Source organism: Salmo trutta, unplaced genomic scaffold, assembly GCF_901001165.1.
Source record: "Salmo trutta unplaced genomic scaffold, fSalTru1.1, whole genome shotgun sequence".
NCBI classification, from domain to species: Eukaryota; Metazoa; Chordata; class Actinopteri; order Salmoniformes; family Salmonidae; genus Salmo; species Salmo trutta.
Genome location: NW_021823456.1, coordinates 561564 through 584425, shown reverse-complemented (window position 1 = coordinate 584425; position 22862 = coordinate 561564). Strand labels below are relative to the sequence as shown.

At 43.0% G+C, this 22862-nt stretch overlaps 1 protein-coding gene across 2 annotated transcripts; it reads left to right on the top strand.

Moving 5' to 3' along the window:
* The first annotated feature begins 1137 nt into the window (after positions 1-1137).
* Positions 1138-21210, top strand: LOC115191059 (interleukin-17 receptor A). Of its 2 annotated transcripts, XM_029749058.1 has the most exons (15): positions 1138-1543; positions 2265-2289; positions 3469-3615; positions 5635-5756; positions 5846-5972; positions 6165-6212; positions 8412-8566; positions 13186-13260; positions 13404-13470; positions 13558-13695; positions 14383-14624; positions 15705-16034; positions 19449-19951; positions 19991-20079; positions 20199-21210. In XM_029749058.1, the coding sequence occupies exons 1-15, from the start codon at positions 1445-1447 to the stop codon at positions 20933-20935; spliced, it is 2904 nt and encodes a 967-aa protein (XP_029604918.1). In that variant the 5' UTR covers positions 1138-1444; the 3' UTR covers positions 20936-21210. The 2 variants fall into 2 exon arrangements, with proteins under 2 accessions (XP_029604918.1, XP_029604917.1); XM_029749057.1 differs by having other exon boundaries at positions 1139-1543; positions 19449-20079.
* The last annotated feature ends 1652 nt before the right edge of the window (positions 21211-22862 follow it).

Here is a 22862-nt window from a genome sequence, read left to right as displayed (position 1 = left end):
GAAGCATGCCGAACTGGAAATATAAATATGATAACTTGGAGTGAAGCATGCGAAACTGGAAATATAAATATGATAACTTGGAGTGAAGCATGCGAAAACTGGAAATATAAATATGATAACTTGGAGTGAAACATGCCGAACTGGAAATATAAATATGATAACTTGGAGTGAAGCATGCCAAATTGGAAATATAAATATGATAACTTGGAGTGAAGCATGCCGAACTTGGAAATATAAATATGATAACTTGGAGTGAAGCATGCCGAACTGGAAATATAAATATGATAACTTGGAGTGAAACAAGTCTAACTGGAAATATAAATATGATAACTTGGAGTGAAGCATGCCGAACTGGAAATATAAATATGATAACTTGGAGTGAAGCATGCCGAACTGGAAATATAAATATGATAACTTGGAGTGAAACAAGTCTAACTGGAAATATAAATATGATAACTTGGAGTGAAGCATGCCTAACTGGAAATATAAATATGATAACTTGGAGTGAAGCATGCCGAACTGGAAATATAAATATGATAACTTGGAGTGAAGCATGCCGAACTGGAAATATAAATATGATAACTTGGAGTGAAGCATGCCGAACTGGAAATATAAATATGATAACTTGGAGTGAAGCATGCCGACTGGAAATATAAATATGATAACTTGGAGTGAAGCATGCCGAACTGGAAATATAAATATGATAACTTGGAGTGAAGCATGCCGAACTGGAAATATAAATATGATAACTTGGAGTGAAGCATGCCTAACTGGAAATATAAATATGATAACTTGGAGTGAAGCATGCCTAACTGGAAATATAAATATGATAACTTGGAGTGAAGCATGCCTAACTGGAAATATAAATATGATAACTTAGAGTGAAACAAGTCTAACTGGAAATATAAATATGCAATGACTATAATAATAGTGTACTGTATGTAATCCTCCCAAATGGCACCCTATTCCCTACATAGTGCACTACTTCTGGCCCGATCCCTTATGGACCTGGTTAAAAGTAGTGGACTACACAGGAAATAGGGTGCCATTTTGGAGAGTACCTATATACCCACGCACCTGACACACAAAGAGGAAGGAGAAAAAAACAATATTTCCAGTAGATCAGGTGTTCTTCTCATTTGCATAACCACCAGGAAGTTACAGTAAGTTCAGCATTTAGACGTTGTACCGACCTTCCTTCACTGGGAAATCTGAGTATTTACCTTCATGAGACATTTCGTGGACTCCCCATGTGAACGGCATCTTATTTACTGTCTGTCTAGTATAGCTACTGTATTGTACAGTAAATGCGCGTTTACAGATTAGAGAGAGTTTTTCTTTGTTTCTATCGTGACGGCTGCGCTACATTTATGATTCCCAATGACAATTTGAAATGTGAAAATGATTTGCGGGAGGAAAGCTACTCGCTTTTGACTAAACGAAAATGAAGTTACTTCTCACGGTGGGATTGTTGTTGGCGTTTGTCTCTACTTCATCAAGTGTATGGATTTTGGAATGGCCCACACTAAACTGTACTCAGGAGGTAAATGACGACTGACTTTTAAAAATGTATTCGGTTAAACAGTCAAACTCTCTCAGTGCATCAGGACATCCGGCAGGGATCGGGAGTCCCAGAGTGCGGCGCACAGTTGGCCCTGCGTGGCCCGGGTTTGGCCGGGGTAGGGCGTTATTGGAAATGAGAATTTATTATTAACTGACTTGTCTAGTTAAATAAAAGTTACATTAAAAATAAAAATATATATCTATAATCTGTCCATCAGGCTGACTTTCATTATGCCTAGGCTACTAATTTACTTTATCATAATAAGATAAATATCTTATCTAAAAAGATGACTACTCATTCTATTGTTCTTTGAAATTGTGATATTATCAAAAATACCACTAATCTCAGCAAGTACATTTATTTGTAATGCATTCAAAACAATTAAAGGACAAATGCAGGTGTTTTTTTTTCCTTCTCATTTACAGTTTGTGATGTCACTATGACCAACATTTCCAGTGGTGTTTTCAAACAGCTTTTTTACACTACAAGGGCATTATCATAATGTTCACAATTTCACAGTATTATTCCAACCTCATAGTGTGTAAATATATCTAAAACAGAGGAAAGTCAGGTTTTTTTGGCAGTGCTAGACTTAACAGAAATACATGATTAGTTCATCATACATTCTCAGTTGTCGTTGTTTCTTGTTCTATGGTTTTCATTTGCTCATGTGCCTGTGTACGTTCCTGTTTTTGTGCAGGGTTTGAGATGTGAAGCCAACATCAGTGAGTAGTATCTCTAACGTTCCATAGACTCTTACTATTGGTCCACACAGTGTTTTACAGTGTGGGGTTGTTTAGTTCAAACAAACGGTTGCATTGTTCCTTTTTGGCGTGATAGTTGATCACTTCCTTCATCAACAAGTGAAATATAGATGGAAAACATTTCTGTTCAAAGTAGACATGTTGGATTAAAATGCCCTCCCCTCCGCTCCGCTCTGCTCCCCTCCCCCCTCCCCTCTGCTCCCCTCCTCCCCTCCCCTCCGCTCCACTCTGCTCCCCTCCCCCTCCCCTCCGCTCCCCTCCCCCCCTCCCCTCCGCTCTGCTCCCCCCTACCCTCCGCTCTGCTCCCCTCCCCCCTGCCCTGCCCTCCCCTCCGCTCTGCTCCTCTCTGCTCCCCTCCCCTACCCTCCCCCCCTCTGCTCCCCCCTACCCTACCCTCCCCCCCTCTGCCCTCTGCTCGCCTCCCCCATCCCCTCCCATCTCCTCTCCTCCCCTCCCATCTCCTCTCCTCCCCTCCCATCTTCTCTCCTCCCCTCCCATCTCCTCTCCTCCCCTCCCCTCCCATCTCCTCCCCTCTCCTCTCCTCCTCTCCTCTCCTCCCCTCCCCCCCCTCTGCCCTCTGCTCCCATCTCCTCTCCTCCCCTCCCCTCCCCTCCCCTCCCATCTTCTCTCCTCCCATCCCATCTCCTCTCCTCCCCTCCCCTCCCATCTCCTCTCCTCCCCTCTCCTCTCCTCTCCTCCTCTCCTCTCCTCCCCTCCCCCCCTCTGCCCTCTGCTCCCATCTCCTCTCCTCTCCTCCCCTCCCCTCCCCTCCCCTCTCCTCTCCTCCCCTCCCCTCCCCTCCCCTCTCCTCCCCCTCCCATCTCCTCTCCTCTCCTCCTCTCCTCTCCTCTCCTCTCCTCCGCTCCCCTCCCCTCCCCTCCCCTCCCCTCCCCTCTCCTCTCCTCCCCTCCCCTCCCCTCTCCTCTCCTCCCCTCCCCTCTCCTCCCCTCCCCTCCCCTCCCCTCCCCTCCCCTCCCCTCTCCTCTCCTCCCCTCTCCCCTCTCCTCCCCTCCCCTCCCCTCCCCTCCCATCTCCTCTCCTCTCCTCCTCTCCTCCCCTCCCCTCCCCTCCCCTCCCCTCCCCTCCCCTCCCCTCCCATCTCCTCCCCTCTCCTCTCCTTTCCTCCCCTCCCCTCCATAGATAACTGCCTGGATAAAGGGTGGTTGAGGCCTCGGCTCTACACTCCTAACAGCCCAGTGAACCTAGAGGTGGAGCTGGACACTAGAGAAGATGAGGAGGGACACCTGGTGCCTGTTTTAGTGGCCCGATGGAAAGCTCAGGATGAAGGTGGGTTGACTGGCCACTATCACAATGTGACATGACCTTGCCTCCCTATTAAAGCACACTAAGCCACAGGGTGCTATTTGTTAGATGTGGAATAAGTGGAGAGTAGCACTAAGCCACAGGGTGCTAGTTGTTAGATGTGGAATAAGTGGAGAGTAGCACTAAGCCACAGGGTGCTATTTGTTAGATGTGGAATAAGTGGAGAGTAGCACTAAGCCACAGGGTGCTATTTGTTAGATGTGGAATAAGTGGAGAGTAGCACTAAGCCACAGGGTGCTATTTGTTAGATGTGGAATAAGTGGAGAGTAGCACTAAGCCACAGGGTGCTAGTTGTTAGATGTGGAATAAGTGGAGAGTAGCACTAGGCCACAGGGTGCTATTTGTTAGATGTGGAATAAGTGGAGAGTAGCACTAAGCCACAGGGTGCTATTTGTTAGATGTGGAATAAGTGGAGAGTAGCACTAAGCCACAGGGTGCTATTTGTTAGATGTGGAATAAGTGGAGAGTAGCACTAAGCCACAGGGTGCTAGTTGTTAGATGTGGAATAAGTGGAGAGTAGCACTAAGCCACAGGGTGCTATTTGTTAGATGTGGAATAAGTGGAGAGTAGCACTAAGCCACAGGGTGATATTTGTTAGATGTGGAATAAGTGGAGAGTAGCACTAAGCCACAGGGTGATATTTGTTAGATGTGGAATAAGTGGAGAGTAGCACTAAGCCACAGGGTGCTATTTGTTAGATGTGGAATAAGTGGAGAGTAGCACTAAGCCACAGGGTGATATTTGTTAGATGTGGAATAAGTGGAGAGTAGCACTAAGCCACAGGGTGCTAGTTGTTAGATGTGGAATAAGTGGAGAGTAGCACTAAGCCACAGGGTGCTATTTGTTAGATGTGGAATAAGTGGAGAGTAGCACTAAGCCACAGGGTGCTATTTGTTAGATGTGGAATAAGTGGAGAGTAGCACTAAGCCACAGGGTGCTATTTGTTAGATGTGGAATAAGTGGAGAGTAGCACTAAGCACAGGGTGCTATTTGTTAGATGTGGAATAAGTGGAGAGTAGCACTAAGCCACAGGGTGCTAGTTGTTAGATGTGGAATAAGTGGAGAGTAGCACTAAGCCACAGGGTGCTATTTGTTAGATGTGGAATAAGTGGAGAGTAGCACTAAGCCACAGGGTGCTATTTGTTAGATGTGGAATAAGTGGAGAGTAGCACTAAGCCACAGGGTGCTATTTGTTAGATGTGGAATAAGTGGAGAGTAGCACTAAGCCACAGGGTGCTATTTGTTAGATGTGGAATAAGTGGAGAGTAGCACTAAGCCACAGGGTGCTATTTGTTAGATGTGGAATAAGTGGAGAGTAGCACTAAGCCACAGGGTGCTATTTGTTAGATGTGGAATAAGTGGAGAGTAGCACTAAGCCACAGGGTGATACTTGTTAGATGTGGAATAAGTGGAGAGTAGCACTAAGCCACAGGGTGCTATTTGTTAGATGTGGAATAAGTGGAGAGTAGCACTAAGCCACAGGGTGCTATTTGTTAGATGTGGAATAAGTGGAGAGTAGCACTAAGCCACAGGGTGCTATTTGTTAGATGTGGAATAAGTGGAGAGTAGCACTAAGCCACAGGGTGCTATTTGTTAGATGTGGAATAAGTGGAGAGTAGCACTAAGCCACAGGGTGTTATTTGTTAGATGTGGAATAAGTGGAGAGTAGCACTAAGCCACAGGGTGCTATTTGTTAGATGTGGAATAAGTGGAGAGTAGCACTAAGCCACAGGGTGCTATTTGTTAGATGTGGAATAAGTGGAGAGTAGCACTAAGCCACAGGGTGCTATTTGTTAGATGTGGAATAAGTGGAGAGTAGCACTAAGCCACAGGGTGCTATTTGTTAGATGTGGAATAAGTGGAGAGTAGCACTAAGCCACAGGGTGCTATTTGTTAGATGTGGAATAAGTGGAGAGTAGCACTAGAAGTATATTAGCAGTTTGTGACTTTTACATTTCTTCTCCTCCTCCTTCTTCTCATCAGGAAGTATTCGTTTCCTGAAAGGAACAGAGCTTCATGTTCTGAAGGAAGCCACAAACCAGAATCTGTGTGTTCGATATGAATTCTTCGATAAGATACCCATGCTTAATCCAGCATATGAAAAGGTAGGGCGCATTACAAGTGATCAATTTAATGTTAAATATCCATTCTTACGTGACACACCGTAGTAAACAGACAATCTATTTTCTCTCAGTGGTCTTTCTCCCTGGATCGAGTGGTGGTTGAACCCGGCCTGTCGTACGTTGTCTCAGTCTCCAACCTCCCCAAACCAAACCTGAAACACTCTGGTTATAACGTCTATAAACACATCACAGTCCCAGGTGAGATGAGTAAAACACAGTGTAGAGACTTTGTACACTAGTCTACTGTCTATTCCTACTGCACATTGGATTGGCATCAACAGCTTTCCAGGTATTCAACATTCAATACCCTGAAACATACTTGTTATAACGTTTAGTTCAAAATTCAATTCAATCGTGAACAGTGAGGTAATAGATGTTATTTAACCGTAGATTGTAAAGATCCCAAGATTCAGAGGAGCAAGGTGTGTCTGGAGACCGGTGAGTGACCAATCACATTACTGTTATATTATATGAAGTGGTGACCAATCACATTACTATTATATTATATGAAGTGGTGAGTGACCAATCACATTACTGTTATATTATATGAAGTGCTGATTGACCAATCACATTACTGTTATATTATATGAAGTGGTGAGTGACCAATCACATTACTGTTATATTATATGAAGTGGTGAGTGACCAATCACATTACTGTTATATTATATGAGTGACCAATCACATTACTGTTATATTATATGAAGTGGTGATTGACCAATCACATTACTGTTATATTATATGATGTGGTGATTGACCAATCACATTACTGTTATATTATATGAAGTGGTGATTGACCAATCACATTACTGTTATATTATATGAGTGACCAATCACATTACTGTTATATTATATGAAGTGGTGATTGACCAATCACATTACTGTTATATTATATGAAGTGGTGAGTGACCAATCACATTACTATTATATTATATGAAGTGGTGATTGACCAATCACATTACTGTTATATTATATGAAGTGGTGAGTGACCAATCACATTACTATTATATTATATGAAGTGGTGAGTGACCAATCACATTACTGTTATATTATATGAAGTGGTGAGTGACCAATCACATTACTGTTATATTATATGAAGTGGTGATTGACCAATCACATTACTGTTATATTATATGAAGTGGTGAGTGGCCAATCACATTACTGTTATATTATATGATGTGGTGATTGACCAATCACATTACTGTTATATTATATGAAGTGGTGAGTGACCAATCACATTACTGTTATATTATATGATGTGGTGAGTGACCAATCACATTACTATTATATTATATGAAGTGGTGATTGACCAATCACATTACTGTTATATTATATGAAGTGGTGAGTGACCAATCACATTACTGTTATATTATATGAAGTGGTGAGTGACCAATCACATTACTGTTATATTATATGAAGTGGTGAGTGACCAATCACATTACTGTTATATTATATGAAGTGGTGAGTGACCAATCACATTACTGTTATATTATATGAAGTGGTGATTGACCAATCACATTACTATTATATTATATAAGTGACCAATCACATTACTGTTACATTATATAAGTGACCAATCACATTACTGTTATATTATATAAGTGACCAATCACATTACTGTTATATTATATGAAGTGGTGATTGACCAATCACATTACTGTTATATTATATGAAGTGGTGAGTGACCAATCACATTACTATTATATTATATGAAGTGGTGAGTGACCAATCACATTACTATTATATTATATGAAGTGGTGATTGACCAATCACATTACTGTTATATTATATGAAGTGGTGAGTGACCAATCACATTACTGTTATATTATATGAAGTGGTGAGTGACCAATCACATTACTGTTATATTATATGAAGTGGTGAGTGACCAATCACATTACTGTTATATTATATGAAGTGGTGAGTGACCAATCACATTACTGTTATATTATATGAAGTGGTGATTGACCAATCACATTACTATTATATTATATAAGTGACCAATCACATTACTGTTACATTATATAAGTGACCAATCACATTACTGTTATATTATATAAGTGACCAATCACATTACTGTTATATTATATGAAGTGGTGATTGACCAATCACATTACTGTTATATTATATGAAGTGGTGAGTGACCAATCACATTACTATTATATTATATGAAGTGGTGATTGACCAATCACATTACTGTTATATTATATGAAGTAGTGAGTGACCAATCACATTACTATTATGTTATATAAGTGACCAATCACATTACTGTTATATTATATAAGTGACCAATCACATTACTATTATATTATATAAGTGACCAATCACATTACTGTTATATTGAAGTGGTGAGTGGTTGTAATTAACATCTAGTTAAATAAATATCTTTAAATCAAGTCATACAGGTATAATGTTCATAGTGTATTGTGACCAGTTCTTGACTTGGACTGAAATAGGTGCCAGTACTCATTTGGGGTGCCGGTACTGTTTATAGAAACTCCTCAATACTTTTATATAAATAAAATAAATAAATAAATAATAATACAATCTAATATTCTATAAGAGGTGCATAAACACAAGTAGTAGAACATTCCAGGATGCTGCTACTCAGTTCTGACAGTGTTCCTTTGTTGCTGTGTGAAGGGAGTCTGTGGAGACCTAATACTACGCTGGAGCGGTCTACTGGACCACAAGGCAGAACCACGCTCACTGTCGGGTTTGGTACAGACCAGCACTCACACAACTACAGAGTCTCACTACTGTGCTCCAACAACAGACAATGGCAGGACACACACATGGTATGGTTATTCATGTTATGAATGGCTTATGAATGGCTTAAGAATGCCTTATGAATTTTTACATTTCATTTCAGTCATTTAGCAGACGCTCTTATCCAGAGAGACTTACAGTAGTGAATGCATATATTTCATTTCACGCATTTTGAATGATGAATGGATGGCTTATGAATGGCTTATGAATGCCTTATGAATGGCTTATGAATGCCTTATGAATAATTTATGAATGCCTTATAAAGGCCTTATAAATGATTTATGAATGGCTTATGAATGGCTTATAAATGATTTATGAATGCCTTATAAATGATTTATGAATGCCTTATGAATGATTTATGAATGGCTTATGAATGCCTTATAAATTATTTATGAATGGCTTATGAATGGCTTTTGAATGCCTTATGAATGATTTATGAATGGCTTATAAATGACTTATGAATTCCTTATGAATGGCTTATGAATGCCTTATGAATGGCTTATGAAGTCAATAGACATATGTAGGTTCCCTTTAACAAATTAGGCTCCCGAGTGGTGCAGCGGTCTAAGGCATTGCATCTCAGTGCTAGAGGCGTCACTACAGACCATGGTTCGATCCCGGGCTGTATCACAATTGATCGTTGATCGAGAGTCCCATAGGGCGGCGCACAATTGGTCCAGTGTCGTCCGGGTTAGGGTAGGCCGTCATTGTAAAATAACAATTTGTTCTTAACTGACATGCATAGTTAAATAAAAAAATACATAAATAATTAAGGGCGTGTCCCAAATGACACCCTAGTCTCTCTACTGTATATAGCCTCTCTACTGTATATAGCCTCTACTGTATATAGCCTCTCTACTGTATATAGCATCTCTACTGTATATAGCCTCTCTACTGTATATAGCCTCACTACTGTATATAGCCTCTCTACTGTATATAGCCTCTCTACTGTATATAGCCTCTCTACTGTATATTTCCTCGCTACTGTATATAGCCTCTCTACTGTATATAGCCTCTCTACTGTATATTTCCTCGCTACTGTATATAGCCTCCCTACTGTATATAGCCTCTCTACTGTATATAGCCTCTCTACTGTATATAGCATCTCTACTGTATATAGCCTCTCTACTGTATATAGCCTCTCTACTGTATATAACCTCTCTACTGTATATAGCCTCTACTGTATATAGCCTCTCTACTGTATATAGCCTCTCTACTGTATATAGCATCTCTACTGTATATAGCCTCTCTACTGTATATAGCCTCTCTACTGTATATAGCATCTCTACTGTATATAGCCTCTCTACTGTATATAGCCTCACTACTGTATATAGCCTCTCTACTGTATATAGCCTCTCTACTGTATATAGCCTCTCTACTGTATATTTCCTCGCTACTTTATATAGCCTCTCTACTGTATATAGCCTCTCTACTGTATATTTCCTCGCTACTGTATATAGCCTCCCTACTGTATATAGCCTCTCTACTGTATATAGCCTCTCTACTGTATATAGCATCTCTACTGTATATAGCCTCTCTACTGTATATAGCCTCTCTACTGTATATAGCCTCTACTGTATATAGCCTCTCTACTGTATATAGCCTCTCTACTGTATATAGCATCTCTACTGTATATAGCCTCTCTACTGTATATAGCCTCACTACTGTATATAGCCTCTCTACTGTATATAGCCTCTCTACTGTATATAGCCTCGCTACTGTATATAGCCTCTCTACTGTATATAGCCTCGCTACTGTATATAGCCTCCCTACTGTATATAGCCTCTCTACTGTATATAGCATCTCTACTGTATATAGCCTCTCTACTGTATATAGCCTCTCTACTGTATATAACCTCTCTACTGTATATAGCCTCTACTGTATATAGCCTCTCTACTGTATATAGCCTCTCTACTGTATATAACCTCTCTACTGTATATAGCCTCTCTACTGTATATAGCCTCTACTGTATATAGCCTCTCTACTGTATATAACCTCTCTACTGTATATAGCCTCTCTACTGTATATAGCCTCTCTACTGTATATAACCTCTCTACTGTATATTTCCTCACTACTGTATATAGCCTCTCTACTGTATATAGCCTCTCTACTGTATATTTCCTCGCTACTGTATATAGCCTCGCTACTGTATATAGCCTCTCTACTGTATATAGCCTCTCTACTGTATATAGCCTCTCTACTGTATATATCCTCTCTACTGTATATAGCCTCTCTACTGTATATAGCCTCTCTACTGTATATATCCTCTCTACTGTATATAGCCTCTCTACTGTATATAACCTCTCTACTGTATATAGCCTCTCTACTGTATATAGCCTCTCTACTGTATATAGCCTCTCTACTGTATATAACCTCTCTACTGTATATAGCCTCTCTACTGTATATAACCTCTCTACTGTATATAACCTCTCTACTATCTACTGTATATAACCTCTCTACTGTATATAACCTCTCTACTGTATATAACCTCTCTACTGTATATAGCCTCTCTACTGTATATAACCTCTCTACTGTATATAACCTCTCTACTGTATATAGCCTCTCTACTGTATATAGCCTCTCTACTGTATATAGCCTCTCTACTGTTATTTTTCAGTCTTTTTACTGTTGTTTTATTTCTTTACCTACCTATTGTTCACCTAATACCTTTTTTGCACTATTGGTTAGAGCCTGTAAGTAAGCATTTCACTGTAAGGTCTACACCTGTTGTATTCAGCATTTCACTGTAAGGTCTACACCTGTTGTATTCAGCGCATGTGACAAATAAACTTTAATTTGAAGTGTTACCGTTTTTTTACATCCTTCTCATTGTGTAAAGAACTACATCATCAGCAGAATTGTGTCTGTAGCTCGCTACATGACGTTACAGACATCGGTACAGAAGACGTCTTGTTTTCCCTTCCAATGGTTTGACCTAGAACATTTAGGTTTGCAAAGCGAGACACTGCACATCCTGTGTCACACTTCATCGCTGTGGTTCTGCCCCAGATTCTAATCTTCTTCACACATACAGTGCATTCGGAAAGGATTCAGACCCTTTCACTTTTTACACATTATGTTATGTTACAGCCTTATTCTAAAAAGGATTACATTGTTTTTTTACTCATCAATCTACACACAATACCCCATAATAACATCACAATACCCCATAATGACATCACAATACCCCATAATGACAAAGCGAAAACAGTTTTTTAGAAATTGTTGCAAATGTATAAAAAAAAGCCAGGAAATATCACATTTACATAAGTATTCAGGCCCTTCACTCAGTATTTTGTTGAAGCATCTTTGCAGCGATTACAGCAGTGATTCTTCTTGGGTATGATGCTACAAGCTTGGCACACCTGTATTTGGGGAGTTTCTCCCATTCTTCTCTGCAGATCCTCTCAAGCTCTGTCGGGATGGATGAGGAGCGTCACTGCACAGCTATTTTCAGGTCTCTCCAGACATGTTCGATCGGGTTCAAGTCTAGGTTCTGGCTGGGCCACTCAAGGACATTCAGAGACTTGTCCCAAAGCCACTCCTGTGTCGTCTTGGCTGTGTGCTTAGGGTCGTTGTCCTGTTGGAAGGTAAACCTTCACCCCAGTCTGAGATCCTGAGCACTCTGGAGCAGGTTTTCATCAAGGATCTCTCTGTACTTTGCTCCGTTCATCTTTCCCTCGATCCTGACTAGTCTCCCACTCCCTGCCGCTGAAAGACATTCCCACAGCATGATGCTGCCACCACCATGCTTCACCGTAGGGATGGTGCCAGGTTTCATCAGACCGGAGAATCTTGATTCTGATGGTCTGAGAGTCAGACCAAGCGGTCTGTCATGTGCCTTTTACTGAGGAGTGGCTTCCGTCTGGCTACTCTACCATAAAGGCCTGATTAGTGGAGTGCTGCAGAGATGGTTGTCCTTCTGGAAGGTTCTCCCATCTCCACAGAGGAACTCTGGAGCTCTGTCAGAGTGACCATCGGGTTCTTGGTTACCTCCCTGACCAAGGCCCTTCTCCCCTGATTGCTCAGTTTGGCTGGGCGGCCAGCGCTATGAAGAGTCTTGGTGGTTCCAAACTCCTTCCATTTAAGAATGATGGAGGCCACTGTGTTCTTGGGGACCTTCAATTCTGCAGAAATGTTTTGGTACCCTTCCCCAGATCTGTGCCTCGACACAATCCTGTCTCGGAGCTCTATGGGCAATTCCTTCGACCTCATGGCCTGGTTTTTGCTCTGACATGCACTTCAACTGTGGGACCTTATATAGACAAGTGTGTGCCTTTCCAAATCATGTCCAATCAAGTTGTAGAAACATCTGAAGGATGATCAATGAAAACAGGATGTACCTGAGCTCAATTTACAGTCTCATAGCAAAGGGTCTGAATACTTATATAAATAAAGTATTTCTGTTTTTTACTTGTAATACATTTGCCAAAACTTCTAAAACTCTGTTTTCACTTTGTCATTATGGTATTGTGTGTAGATTGATGAGGATTTCTTTTTAATGTCATCCATTTTAGAATAAGGCTGTAACATAACAAAATGTGGAAATGGGGAAGGGGTCTGAATACTTTCCCAAGGCACCGTACCGTCTATGATGTAGAGATCAAGCAGAAAGATAAACGAGTTCATATCTTATGTTTTTCTTTAGACCAACCAAACACTGCTGAATGTAGCGTTTGACCTGGAGAAGTGGCCCCGGACCTGTTGCCATTTTGATGCGGAGGTAAGTCCTCCTTAGAACTTTACAACTTCCTTGTTTCCGTCAAATTGCCGGCAGTGTTCAGCAAGCTAGAGGTTTATGTTGTTAGACCTGTTGTGAACCTGATAGTGGCCTAGTAAAACACAGCTTCGTTTTCGTCCTACTAGATCCAGCCGTTTTTTAGCCGTTGCAACAACGACTGTGTACGAAGGAGGAAAACGTTTAACATATGTGGTAGGTTCATCAACAAGTCTATTTATTACGTGGTAAAATATGATCTATTTGATGTTCTCCACTAACAGAATATTGGTGTGATTTCAGGGACCCCTCCAACTGTGTTACCTGGAGAATGTTCATCTCCTAAACTCTACACAGCCGTAGCAGCCGTGGTGCTGCTGCTGCTGGTCAGCGGACTGGTCTGTTGTCTTGTCTATCAACTACGGAGACGGAGAAAGAAAGGTTGGTTGAGGAGAGATGCCGTTATCGCTCACTTAATATCTCTCACTTATTAATCACTCAAAATGTATCGGAAATTGGTTATTCAGTGCTCCTTAGTGACAAACAAGTTATTTTGACAAGTGTCTATTTGACTTACTTTGGCTGTTCTGAAATACAGGCATGTATATAATATGCTTCGTTACGGCACGGCCATGTAGCCATAACTAAATGCATGACATTAATTAAGACATTAGCAGAATATGATGGTTAAGAAATGAGGATGGATTTTGGGAGTCAATGGTCCGTGAAATAGAGGAGCATCAATCTGACTTCCTGTTTCATAGTTTCATCTTTCTAGTTGGTTCTTTTATTGCTATCTTCTTGTTCTCTTTTTTCATTTTCTCATTATTCTCTTTATCGCTTTCTCCTCCTCTCACTCCCCTCCCTTCCTCTTTCTCCCTCCCTCCCTCCCTCCCTCCCTCCGTCTCTCCCGCTCTGTCTCCCTCCCTCCCTTCCCTCTCTCTCCCTCCCTACCTCCATCTCTCTCTTTCCCTCCCCTCCTTCCCTCTCTGTCTCTCTCTGTCTCTCTCTCCCTCTGCTCTGTCTCTCCCTCCCTTCCCTCCCTCTTTCTCCCTCCCTCCCTCTCTGTCTCTCCCTCCCTTCCCTCTCTCTTTCCCTCCCCTCCTTCCCTCTCTGTCTCTCCTTCAGTCCTACCAGGCCCCTCTCCCCCAGCTGTAGAGCTAGAGGCCCAGATTCCTCATCTCCCCAGGGTTCCTCCCAGGGTGTTGGTGATTTACTCTCAGGACCATCCTCTCTACAGGAAGATAGTCCTGAAGCTCTGTGCCTTCCTCCAGGCCAAGTGTGGAACTGAGGTGGTGTTGGACCTTCTAGACACAGCCTGGCTGGGCACTGTGGGGAGACTACCCTGGCTGGAGTGGCAGAGACAACAGGTGGGTAGACACCGGGAGTGCTGATCTAGGATCAAGTGTCCCTTGTTCATGTAATATCCTTCAATATAATCTAAAAGGCTAGACTGCTCCTAGATCAGCAGTCCTACTCTGAAACGCTTTCTACATACAGGCCCAGTAGAGAAGAGGACTAGACGGTTAGGAAGTAAAAGTGGGAATCTGAAGGTTGTTGTTTTCAGACCCTGTACCGTTGTTCCCTTTAGCAAGGCACTTGAACAAAACAGAAAAAAAGTATGTTTCCACAGATGGACAGATTGACAAATCTGTCTCTCACCCCCTCTCTCCTCGTCTCACCCCCTCTCTCCTCTTCTCTCCCCCTCTCTCCTCTCCTCTCCTCTTTTCTCCTCGTCTCTCCCCCTCTCTCCTCTTCTCACCCCCTCTCTCCTCTTCTCTCCCCCTCTCTCCTCTCATCTTCTCTTGTCCTCTCTTTTCTCCGCTTCTCTCCCCCTCTCTCCTCTCCTCTTTTCTCCTCGTCTCTCCCCCTCTCTCCTCTCCTCTTCTCTCCTCGTCTCTCCCCCTCTCTCCTCTCCTCTTCTCTTCTCTCCTCTCCTCTCCTCTTTTCTCCTCGTCTCTCCCCCTCTCTCCTCTCCTCTTCTCTCCTCGTCTCTCCCCCTCTCTCCTCTCCTCTTCTCTCCTCTCCTCCTCTTTTCTCCTCGTCTCTCCCCCTCTCTCCTCTCCTCTTCTCTCCGCTTCTCTCCCCCTCTCTCCTCTCCGCTTCTCTCCCCCTCTCTCCTCTTCCTCTCTTTTCTCCTCTTCTTGTCTTCTCCTCTCCTGCCTCTTCTCTCCTCTTCTCTCCTCTTTTCTTTCCTTGTCAACTCCTCTCTTCTCCTCTCCTCTCCTGCCTCTTCTCTCCTCTTCTCTTTCCTTGTCAACTCCTCTCTTCTCCTCTCCTCTCCTGCCTCTTCTCTCCTCTTCTCTTTCCTTGTCAACTCCTCTCTTCTCCTCTCCTCTCCTCCCCCTCTCTCCGCTTCTCTCCTCTTCTCTTTCCTTGTCAACTCCTCTCTTCTCCTCTCCTCTCCTCCCCCTCTCTCCGCTTCTCTCCTCTCCACTTCTCTCCTACAGGTCAACAAATCATCAGACAAGATCCTGGTCCTCTGTTCTCGTGGCGTCCAGGCCAAGTGGAGGGCGATGTGTGGCCAGAGTCGTGTGACGTTAAGAGAGGACCTCCGGTCGCCCATCGACGACATGCTGACCCCGGCCCTCAACCTCTTCCTGCCCGACATGCAGCAGGCCGCCGCGCTGGGGAAGTACATGGTGGCCTACTTTGACGATGTCGGCAGCGAGCGTGACGTGCCGTCTGTCTTTGACATCGCTGTGAAGTACAAGCTAATGAAGCACTTTGAGGAGCTCTGCTTCAGGATCCTGGACCAGGAGAAGTACGCACCAGGACAGGTCAGTTAGTTGATGGGATCTCCCTATGCTTCCTGCCTGGTCTGTTGTTCTGTACCCTAGTGTATGGGACAGGGACGGCCAGTCTGGTCCTAGCTTTCTCAAGGTAATAGCTAGGGATGCACTATATATCGGTGAACACATCGGAATCTGCTGTGGGAAATACCAGAGCTTGTGAATTCAATTAGACTTTATCACAGAGAGCAACAAAGCCGAGTTAGTTCAGGAAACAACTGAATCTTCATTCTTAGTGCTTGGTTTTTATACAGTCTTACCTTTACATAACGTCATCACCCCATTTTACCAATCTTGTTGTCTTACTTAGTTTCCATCCTCTTATTGGCTCAGACATTGGGGCATAGATTCTATTGGTGGCATGACATGCCTTAGCTAATGTTCCTGTCCAAAGGTCTTCACATGTTCAGACTGACGTTGTCTTATGTATGATTAACCCATGTGCCTGTCCCAGTATCCTTCACAAGATCAGATATGGCCCAGACCAGTCACGTCTTGTTAGTTTACCTTGCTTCGCCTCATCGACACAGATTCTGCTTACGTTCTGTTTTTTTACATGTCCAATGGTCAATTCGATGTTGATCCAGCTTTGTACACTCGCATGGGCTTAGCGTTCATTCTGCTTACACACGTCTAATATTTAAGCTTATATTAATTATTGTTTCTACTTCAAAGAGAACAGTATAGGTACTGAGAATCATCAGATGACTGGAAAATCTCCAACAAATCAGACGATATTAGCTAAAAATGGCAACATCGGTATCGGCCCGATGTCTAGTTTAACGCCGATGTTTAAAACCGATGTCAAAGCTGACGTGCATAACTATATAACGTAGGTACATGACGTAATGACGCCACGTAAAATCTTGCGCTACACGTGTAACACAGAATTCCTAACCTAGCCCACAATGTCTGCTGTGTGGATCGAGCAGTCGTCAAGTCCAGCAGTCATTTGAAAGAGTAAGAACATGTCAGCGAGAGACAACTCAAAGTTGAAATCCATTAAAGCCAAGATAATGGAATTCATTGCCCTTGACAATCAACCGTTCTCTGTCGTGGGTGATGTTGGCTTCACGACTGGTCGAGCACCGGTACACACTAACGTTACCAAGTGCGCTATTGTTCAGATGTTGCCTTACCGGAGTTACACAGTAATAGCATCAGTGCTATTAGCTTCACGACATACTATGGAACGCCGTTTGGGTCTTTACATGTCAAAAAAGATACACGTCAAATAACACTATTTGACACGTTAAATAAGCTTTTATTTTGACACGTCGTATAACACAGTTGTATTATAGAATGCTGTGTGTTCTGAATTTGCACGTCCAAGCCAAGCGCCGCCAACACTATCAGTAGCACTGTCCAAAGCTGTACAAAACAGTCTGCAAACAAGCAAACACCGTCCACGAACGATGTGTTTTCAATATCGCGTTGGTAATAAAGCATCATTTGTTCACCGCAACTTCTGGGGTAGCTAGCTTTAGCTTGGTACCTAGCTAGCACCAATACAACCAGCCTGAAAACAATGACCAGTAGAAACTGCAGCCATTTTCATTATTCTTAGCAATGATTTAGGAATCCTTGTGAGTAAGTATTAGCTAGGAAGCTACTTAACCCTGTTGCCCAAAGCTAACATTATAAGCAGCCAGCTAACTTCATCTGGCTAGTGATGCTCGAATCGGACCGGGTTATGTGTTGTGAAGCTAGCCACAATAAGGATTAGCCACAACAGTGGACTTTGCGGTTAGCCTTCAAAATAAAAGTATGTAATTAACAGTGATGCAAATGAATACAAATAGTAGAATTATGCCATACTTTTATTTTTAAGGCTAACCGCAAAGTCCACTGTTGTGGCTAATCCTTATTGTGGCTAGCATCACATAGATGGGTCCAACCACCATTAATCAAATAAGAACTGTCTTATAAATTAGGGTTATTTTAGATGACACCTAGCTATATAGTTAGCTGGCTAACGATAGCTACTGAAACAGATGATGTCGTTTTGCTACGTTTTTGGGGAAGAACATTGTCCGCATCCATGAGCTAGCTAGCTTTTTTTATGACCAGCACTGTAGGTGCGCTAGACAACTTTACCAGCATCATAGCAGACGTGTCGATGAATCGTTGTGACATATGAAATACAAGTGGTACTGTAATCAATGTGTAATAACTACGTTAAAAAAATGAATGAATGCATTAAATTATTATGTGACGTGCAGTCATATTCAGATCCTGATTGGTCAAAGTGTTACTTGACGTGGATCTTTTTAGACATGAAAAGACCCAAACGGCGTTCCATAGAAATCCTGGTTGAGAATGAAACGACTTAACAAATGAACACCGAAACAGCACAGCAAGTAAGTGAAAGAAATAGGTTTTGATTATGTTTTACCGGTAATGGGGACATACGTAAATGCCAACAAAATAACTTTTTGGTCAGTGTGGTGTGTGTGTAACCTTTATTTAACTAGACAAGTCAGTTAAGAACAAATTCTTATTTACCCCGGCCAAACCCGGACGACGCTGGGCCACTTGTGCGCCACCCTATTGGACTCCCAATCACGGCCGGATGTGATACATCCTGGATTCGAACCAGGGACTGTAGTGACGCCTCTTGCACTGAGATGCAGTGCCTTAGACCGCTGTGTCCATGTGTGTGTTAACTATTTAACTGTACTAGAATGCTTAATAAAACGCCGCTAAAATTTTAAATATCGGTTATCGGTATCAGGATTTTTATGGTAAGGAAAATTATCGGTTATCAGCCAAAAATGTAATATCGGTGCATCACTAGTAGCAGTGAGGCCCACAGTGGAAATAAGACGCTAGCTTCTCCATTATGTTGAATGTATTATTGTACCAGTACTCTCATGGCTGAGGAAACTCTTTATGTACTACACATATATATATATTTATTTCCTCAAATGTTGTGCACAAATTTGTTTACATCCCTGTTAGTGAGCATATTCTCCTTTGCCAAGATAATCCATCTACCTGACAGGTGTGGCATATCAAGAAGCTGATTAAACAGCATGATCATTACACAGGTGCACCTTGTGCTGGGGGACAATAAAAGGGCCACTTTAAAAATGTGCTGAGGAATATTTCTGTCTGTAATAAAGCCCTTTTGTGGGGAAAAACACATTCTGATTAACTGGGCCTGGCTCCTTAGTGGGTGGGTCTGGCTGCCAAGTGGGTGGGCCTATGCCCCCCACCCATGGCTGCGCCCCTGGCCCAGTCATGTGAAATCCATAGATTAGGGCCTAATGAATTTATTTCAATTGACTGATTTCCTTATATGAACTGTAACTCAGTAAAATGTTCGAAGTTGTTGCGTTTATATTTTTGTTCAGTATATTTTGAACGTGTCAAATAAAATGAATTAATTAATTCAATCAGGTCAGCCACATCGAGGGGATCGGAGTGGAAGAGTACTTCAAATGTCCATCGGGGAGGGATCTGCGTGACGCCATCGAAGCCTTCCAGGTGTTCCAGCTAGAAAACCCAGACTGGTTTGAACAGGAGTGTGTTGACATCAACGCAGAGGAGGAAGTGGTCGCAGTAACAGAGTATGATGCTCTACTGGAAAAGCAGGTCGCGCCTGTTCTAGAGTTTGTTCCAGAATACAGGGAGGGGCCACCTGTTCTAGAGTTTGTTCCAGAGTACAGGGAGGGACCACCTGTTCTAGAGTTTGTTCCAGAATACAGGAAGGGGCCTCCTGTTCTAGAGTTTGTTCCAGAATACAGGGAGGGGCCTCCTGTTCTAGAGTTTGTTCCAGAATACAGGAAGGGGCCTCCTGTTCTAGAGTTTGTTCCAGAATACAGGAAGGGGCCTCCTGTTCTAGAGTTTGTTCCAGAATACAGGAAGGGGCCTCCTGTTCTACAGTGTGTTCCAGAATACAGGAAGGGGCCTCCTGTTCTACAGTGTGTTCCAGAATACAGAAAGGGGCCTCCAATCTCCAGCTATGATGTAGAGATCAATGAAAACAGCCAGGGAGTCCAGGTCTTGACTCCTGAAGTGAGACTGGAAGGTAAGCTTATCAGAGGGGAGTGGAATGATAGCACAAACTGACTGGTGCCCAGGCTAGGGGTTTGGTACAACAGAACAAATGTCTGTCTAGTATGGATTAATAAAGTCTTTTTCTTCCAGGTAATGGGACGTCTGTGCTGGAGCTTCTTCCAAGGGTCAGCTCTGACAGCCACCAGGTGTACCCGTCATACCCAGTCGTTGAGGCCCCACCTGGGGTACTTATCTCTGATCTGCACCCCCATGGCCTGGAGAGTCAACCCTGTGGGTTGTCAGATCTTCTCCTGAGTGAGCCACCCTTGGCCAGAGAGAACTGTCTCCACCTACAGGAGAGGTGGGGAACAGCAGACCGCTGCCCTCTAGAGAACGAGGAAGAGGAGGAGGCATACAGTCCTTCTTGTCAACCCTCTGTTGACACCCTGGAACAACTAATGTCTCTCCAGCTGTCACTCTGTGGTCTCAGTGCTATCCCAGAAATCACCTCTGTGTCCACAGAGAATGGCTACTTATCACAACAGCATGGAGAGATGGACCTATCACTTCCTGTCAAGATGAGCCAATCACAACTGACCTTCAGCTCCATCCAGGTTACCCCACCTGTACCGATGGATAGTCAGATTCGGTACCTCCCTCCCCTGCCAGAGATAACCCACTCCCAGCCGGTAGAGATGGAGGAGGGTGGGGAGGTGATGAAGCCTGCTGCCCAGGAGAAGAGACCCGTCAGTGGGTCAGACCTGGGCTATATCTCCAGGAGCTCCTTCCAGCAGGACTCTTCTGTACACTACCCTGTAGGAGAGGCCAGCGACAATCCACTGGTGGCGCTGGCCAGGTTACAACAGGCTCTCTACCTAAACAATTAAATACTCTGGCTTCTGCAATAAGATGCAGAGGGAACGTTGTTAATCATATATTCTGGATCATAAACACTTTAGTTGTTCAGCATTGTCTTTCATATTGTTATAACACTTTTGTCTATAAAGTTTTTCTGATTTCCTGTTTGAAATTATACACAACCTGGGGAGTCAATGAATCAGCCAATGGGTTTGTACAGCATAATCCATACATTTAGTTCTGACATCACTTCCTTATATCTGGTTGTACAGGTTCTACAGGACAATAAAACTGATCATGTCCATATTTCAGATATACACACAATACACAACATTCCACACGTAGAATTTGCTTTCTGTAAACAATAACCAGTTTCTGTTTTCCTGTACACTATTTGGGAATCAAGATTTTTTTTGTCCCAAATGGCACACCAATTCCCTATATAGCGCACTACTTATGACCAGAGCCCTGTGGACACAGCCCCAAATATAAATCCCATTTAAACAAGTTGTTCAACAAGACATAGAAAACATGCATGCTGGGAACAGAACCGTAGTATCTGTTAAATATAAATCCCATTTCAACAACAAATCAAATGTAGTCAGTCAAGAGTTAAGTCTTGGACTCTGTAAACCAGTATTCTAGATCCAAGAATGAAAGCCCTTGGTGGTTCAGCGCTTCTTCTATTGGCCTATTAGTGTACAGTAAACATATTTTTTTGTCAGTACATACATTGTTACAACCTGTCTTTTATCTAGCCTGGGTACCTGTCTGATTGTGCTGTGATGACAACTCATGACAATGAGCAATGGAGTTGGTGAGAGCACAAAGAGATCCGGGGGCCAGGCTATCTTGTATCATCTCTAAACAGATCCAGAGGCCAGGCTATCTCGTATCATCTCTAAACAGATCCGGGGGCCAGGCTATCTCTAAACAGATCCGGGGGCCAGGCTATCTTGTATCATCTCTAAACAGATCCGGGGGCCAGGCTATCTTGTATCATCTCTAAACAGATCCGGGGGCCAGGCTATCTTGTATCATCTCTAAATCATCTCTAAACCCCAAGTACAATTGCGCAAACCTTTTCAATAACTCAATATGCAGCAGTGTCATTGGCACGTAAATAATATCTAAAGAGTATAAAAACATTGTAAATACTTTGGCTTGATTGATTAGGAACAAACAGAAGCAAGAAAGAGCCATTCCATTTTTATTTGAGTTCAATCAGCCAACGTAAGGCTAGGTAGAAGGACACCTCAGTTCAATCAGCCAACGTAAGGCTAGGTAGAAGGACACCTCAGTTCAATCAGCCAACAGAAAGGCTAGGTAGAAGGACACCTCAGTTCAATCAGCCAACGTAAGGCTAGGTAGAAGGACACCTCAGTTCAATCAGCCAACAGAAAGGTAGGTAGAAGGACCACCTCAGTTCAATCAGCCAACGTAAGGCTAGGTAGAAGGACACCTCAGTTCAATCAGCCAACAGAAGGCTAGGTAGAAGGACACCTCAGTTCAATCAGCCAACAGAAAGGTAGGTAGAAGGACACCTCAGTTCAATCAGCCAACAGAAAGGTAGGTAGAAGAACACCTCAGTTCAATCAGCCAACATAAGGGTAGGTGGAAGGACACCTCAGTTCAATCAGCCAACAGAAAGGTAGGTAGAAGGACACCTCAGTTCAATCAGCCAACATAAGGGTAGGTGGAAGGACACCTCAGTTCAATCAGCCAACAGAAAGGTAGGTAGAAGGACACCTCAGTTCAATCAGCCAACGTAAGGCTAGGTAGAAGGACACCTCAGTTCAATCAGCCAACAGAAAGGTAGGTAGAAGGACACCTCAGTTCAATCAGCCAACAGAAAGGTAGGTAGAAGGACACCTCAGTTCAATCAGCCAACAGAAAGGTAGGTAGAAGGACACCTCAGTTCAATCAGCCAACAGAAAGGTAGGTAGAAGGACACCT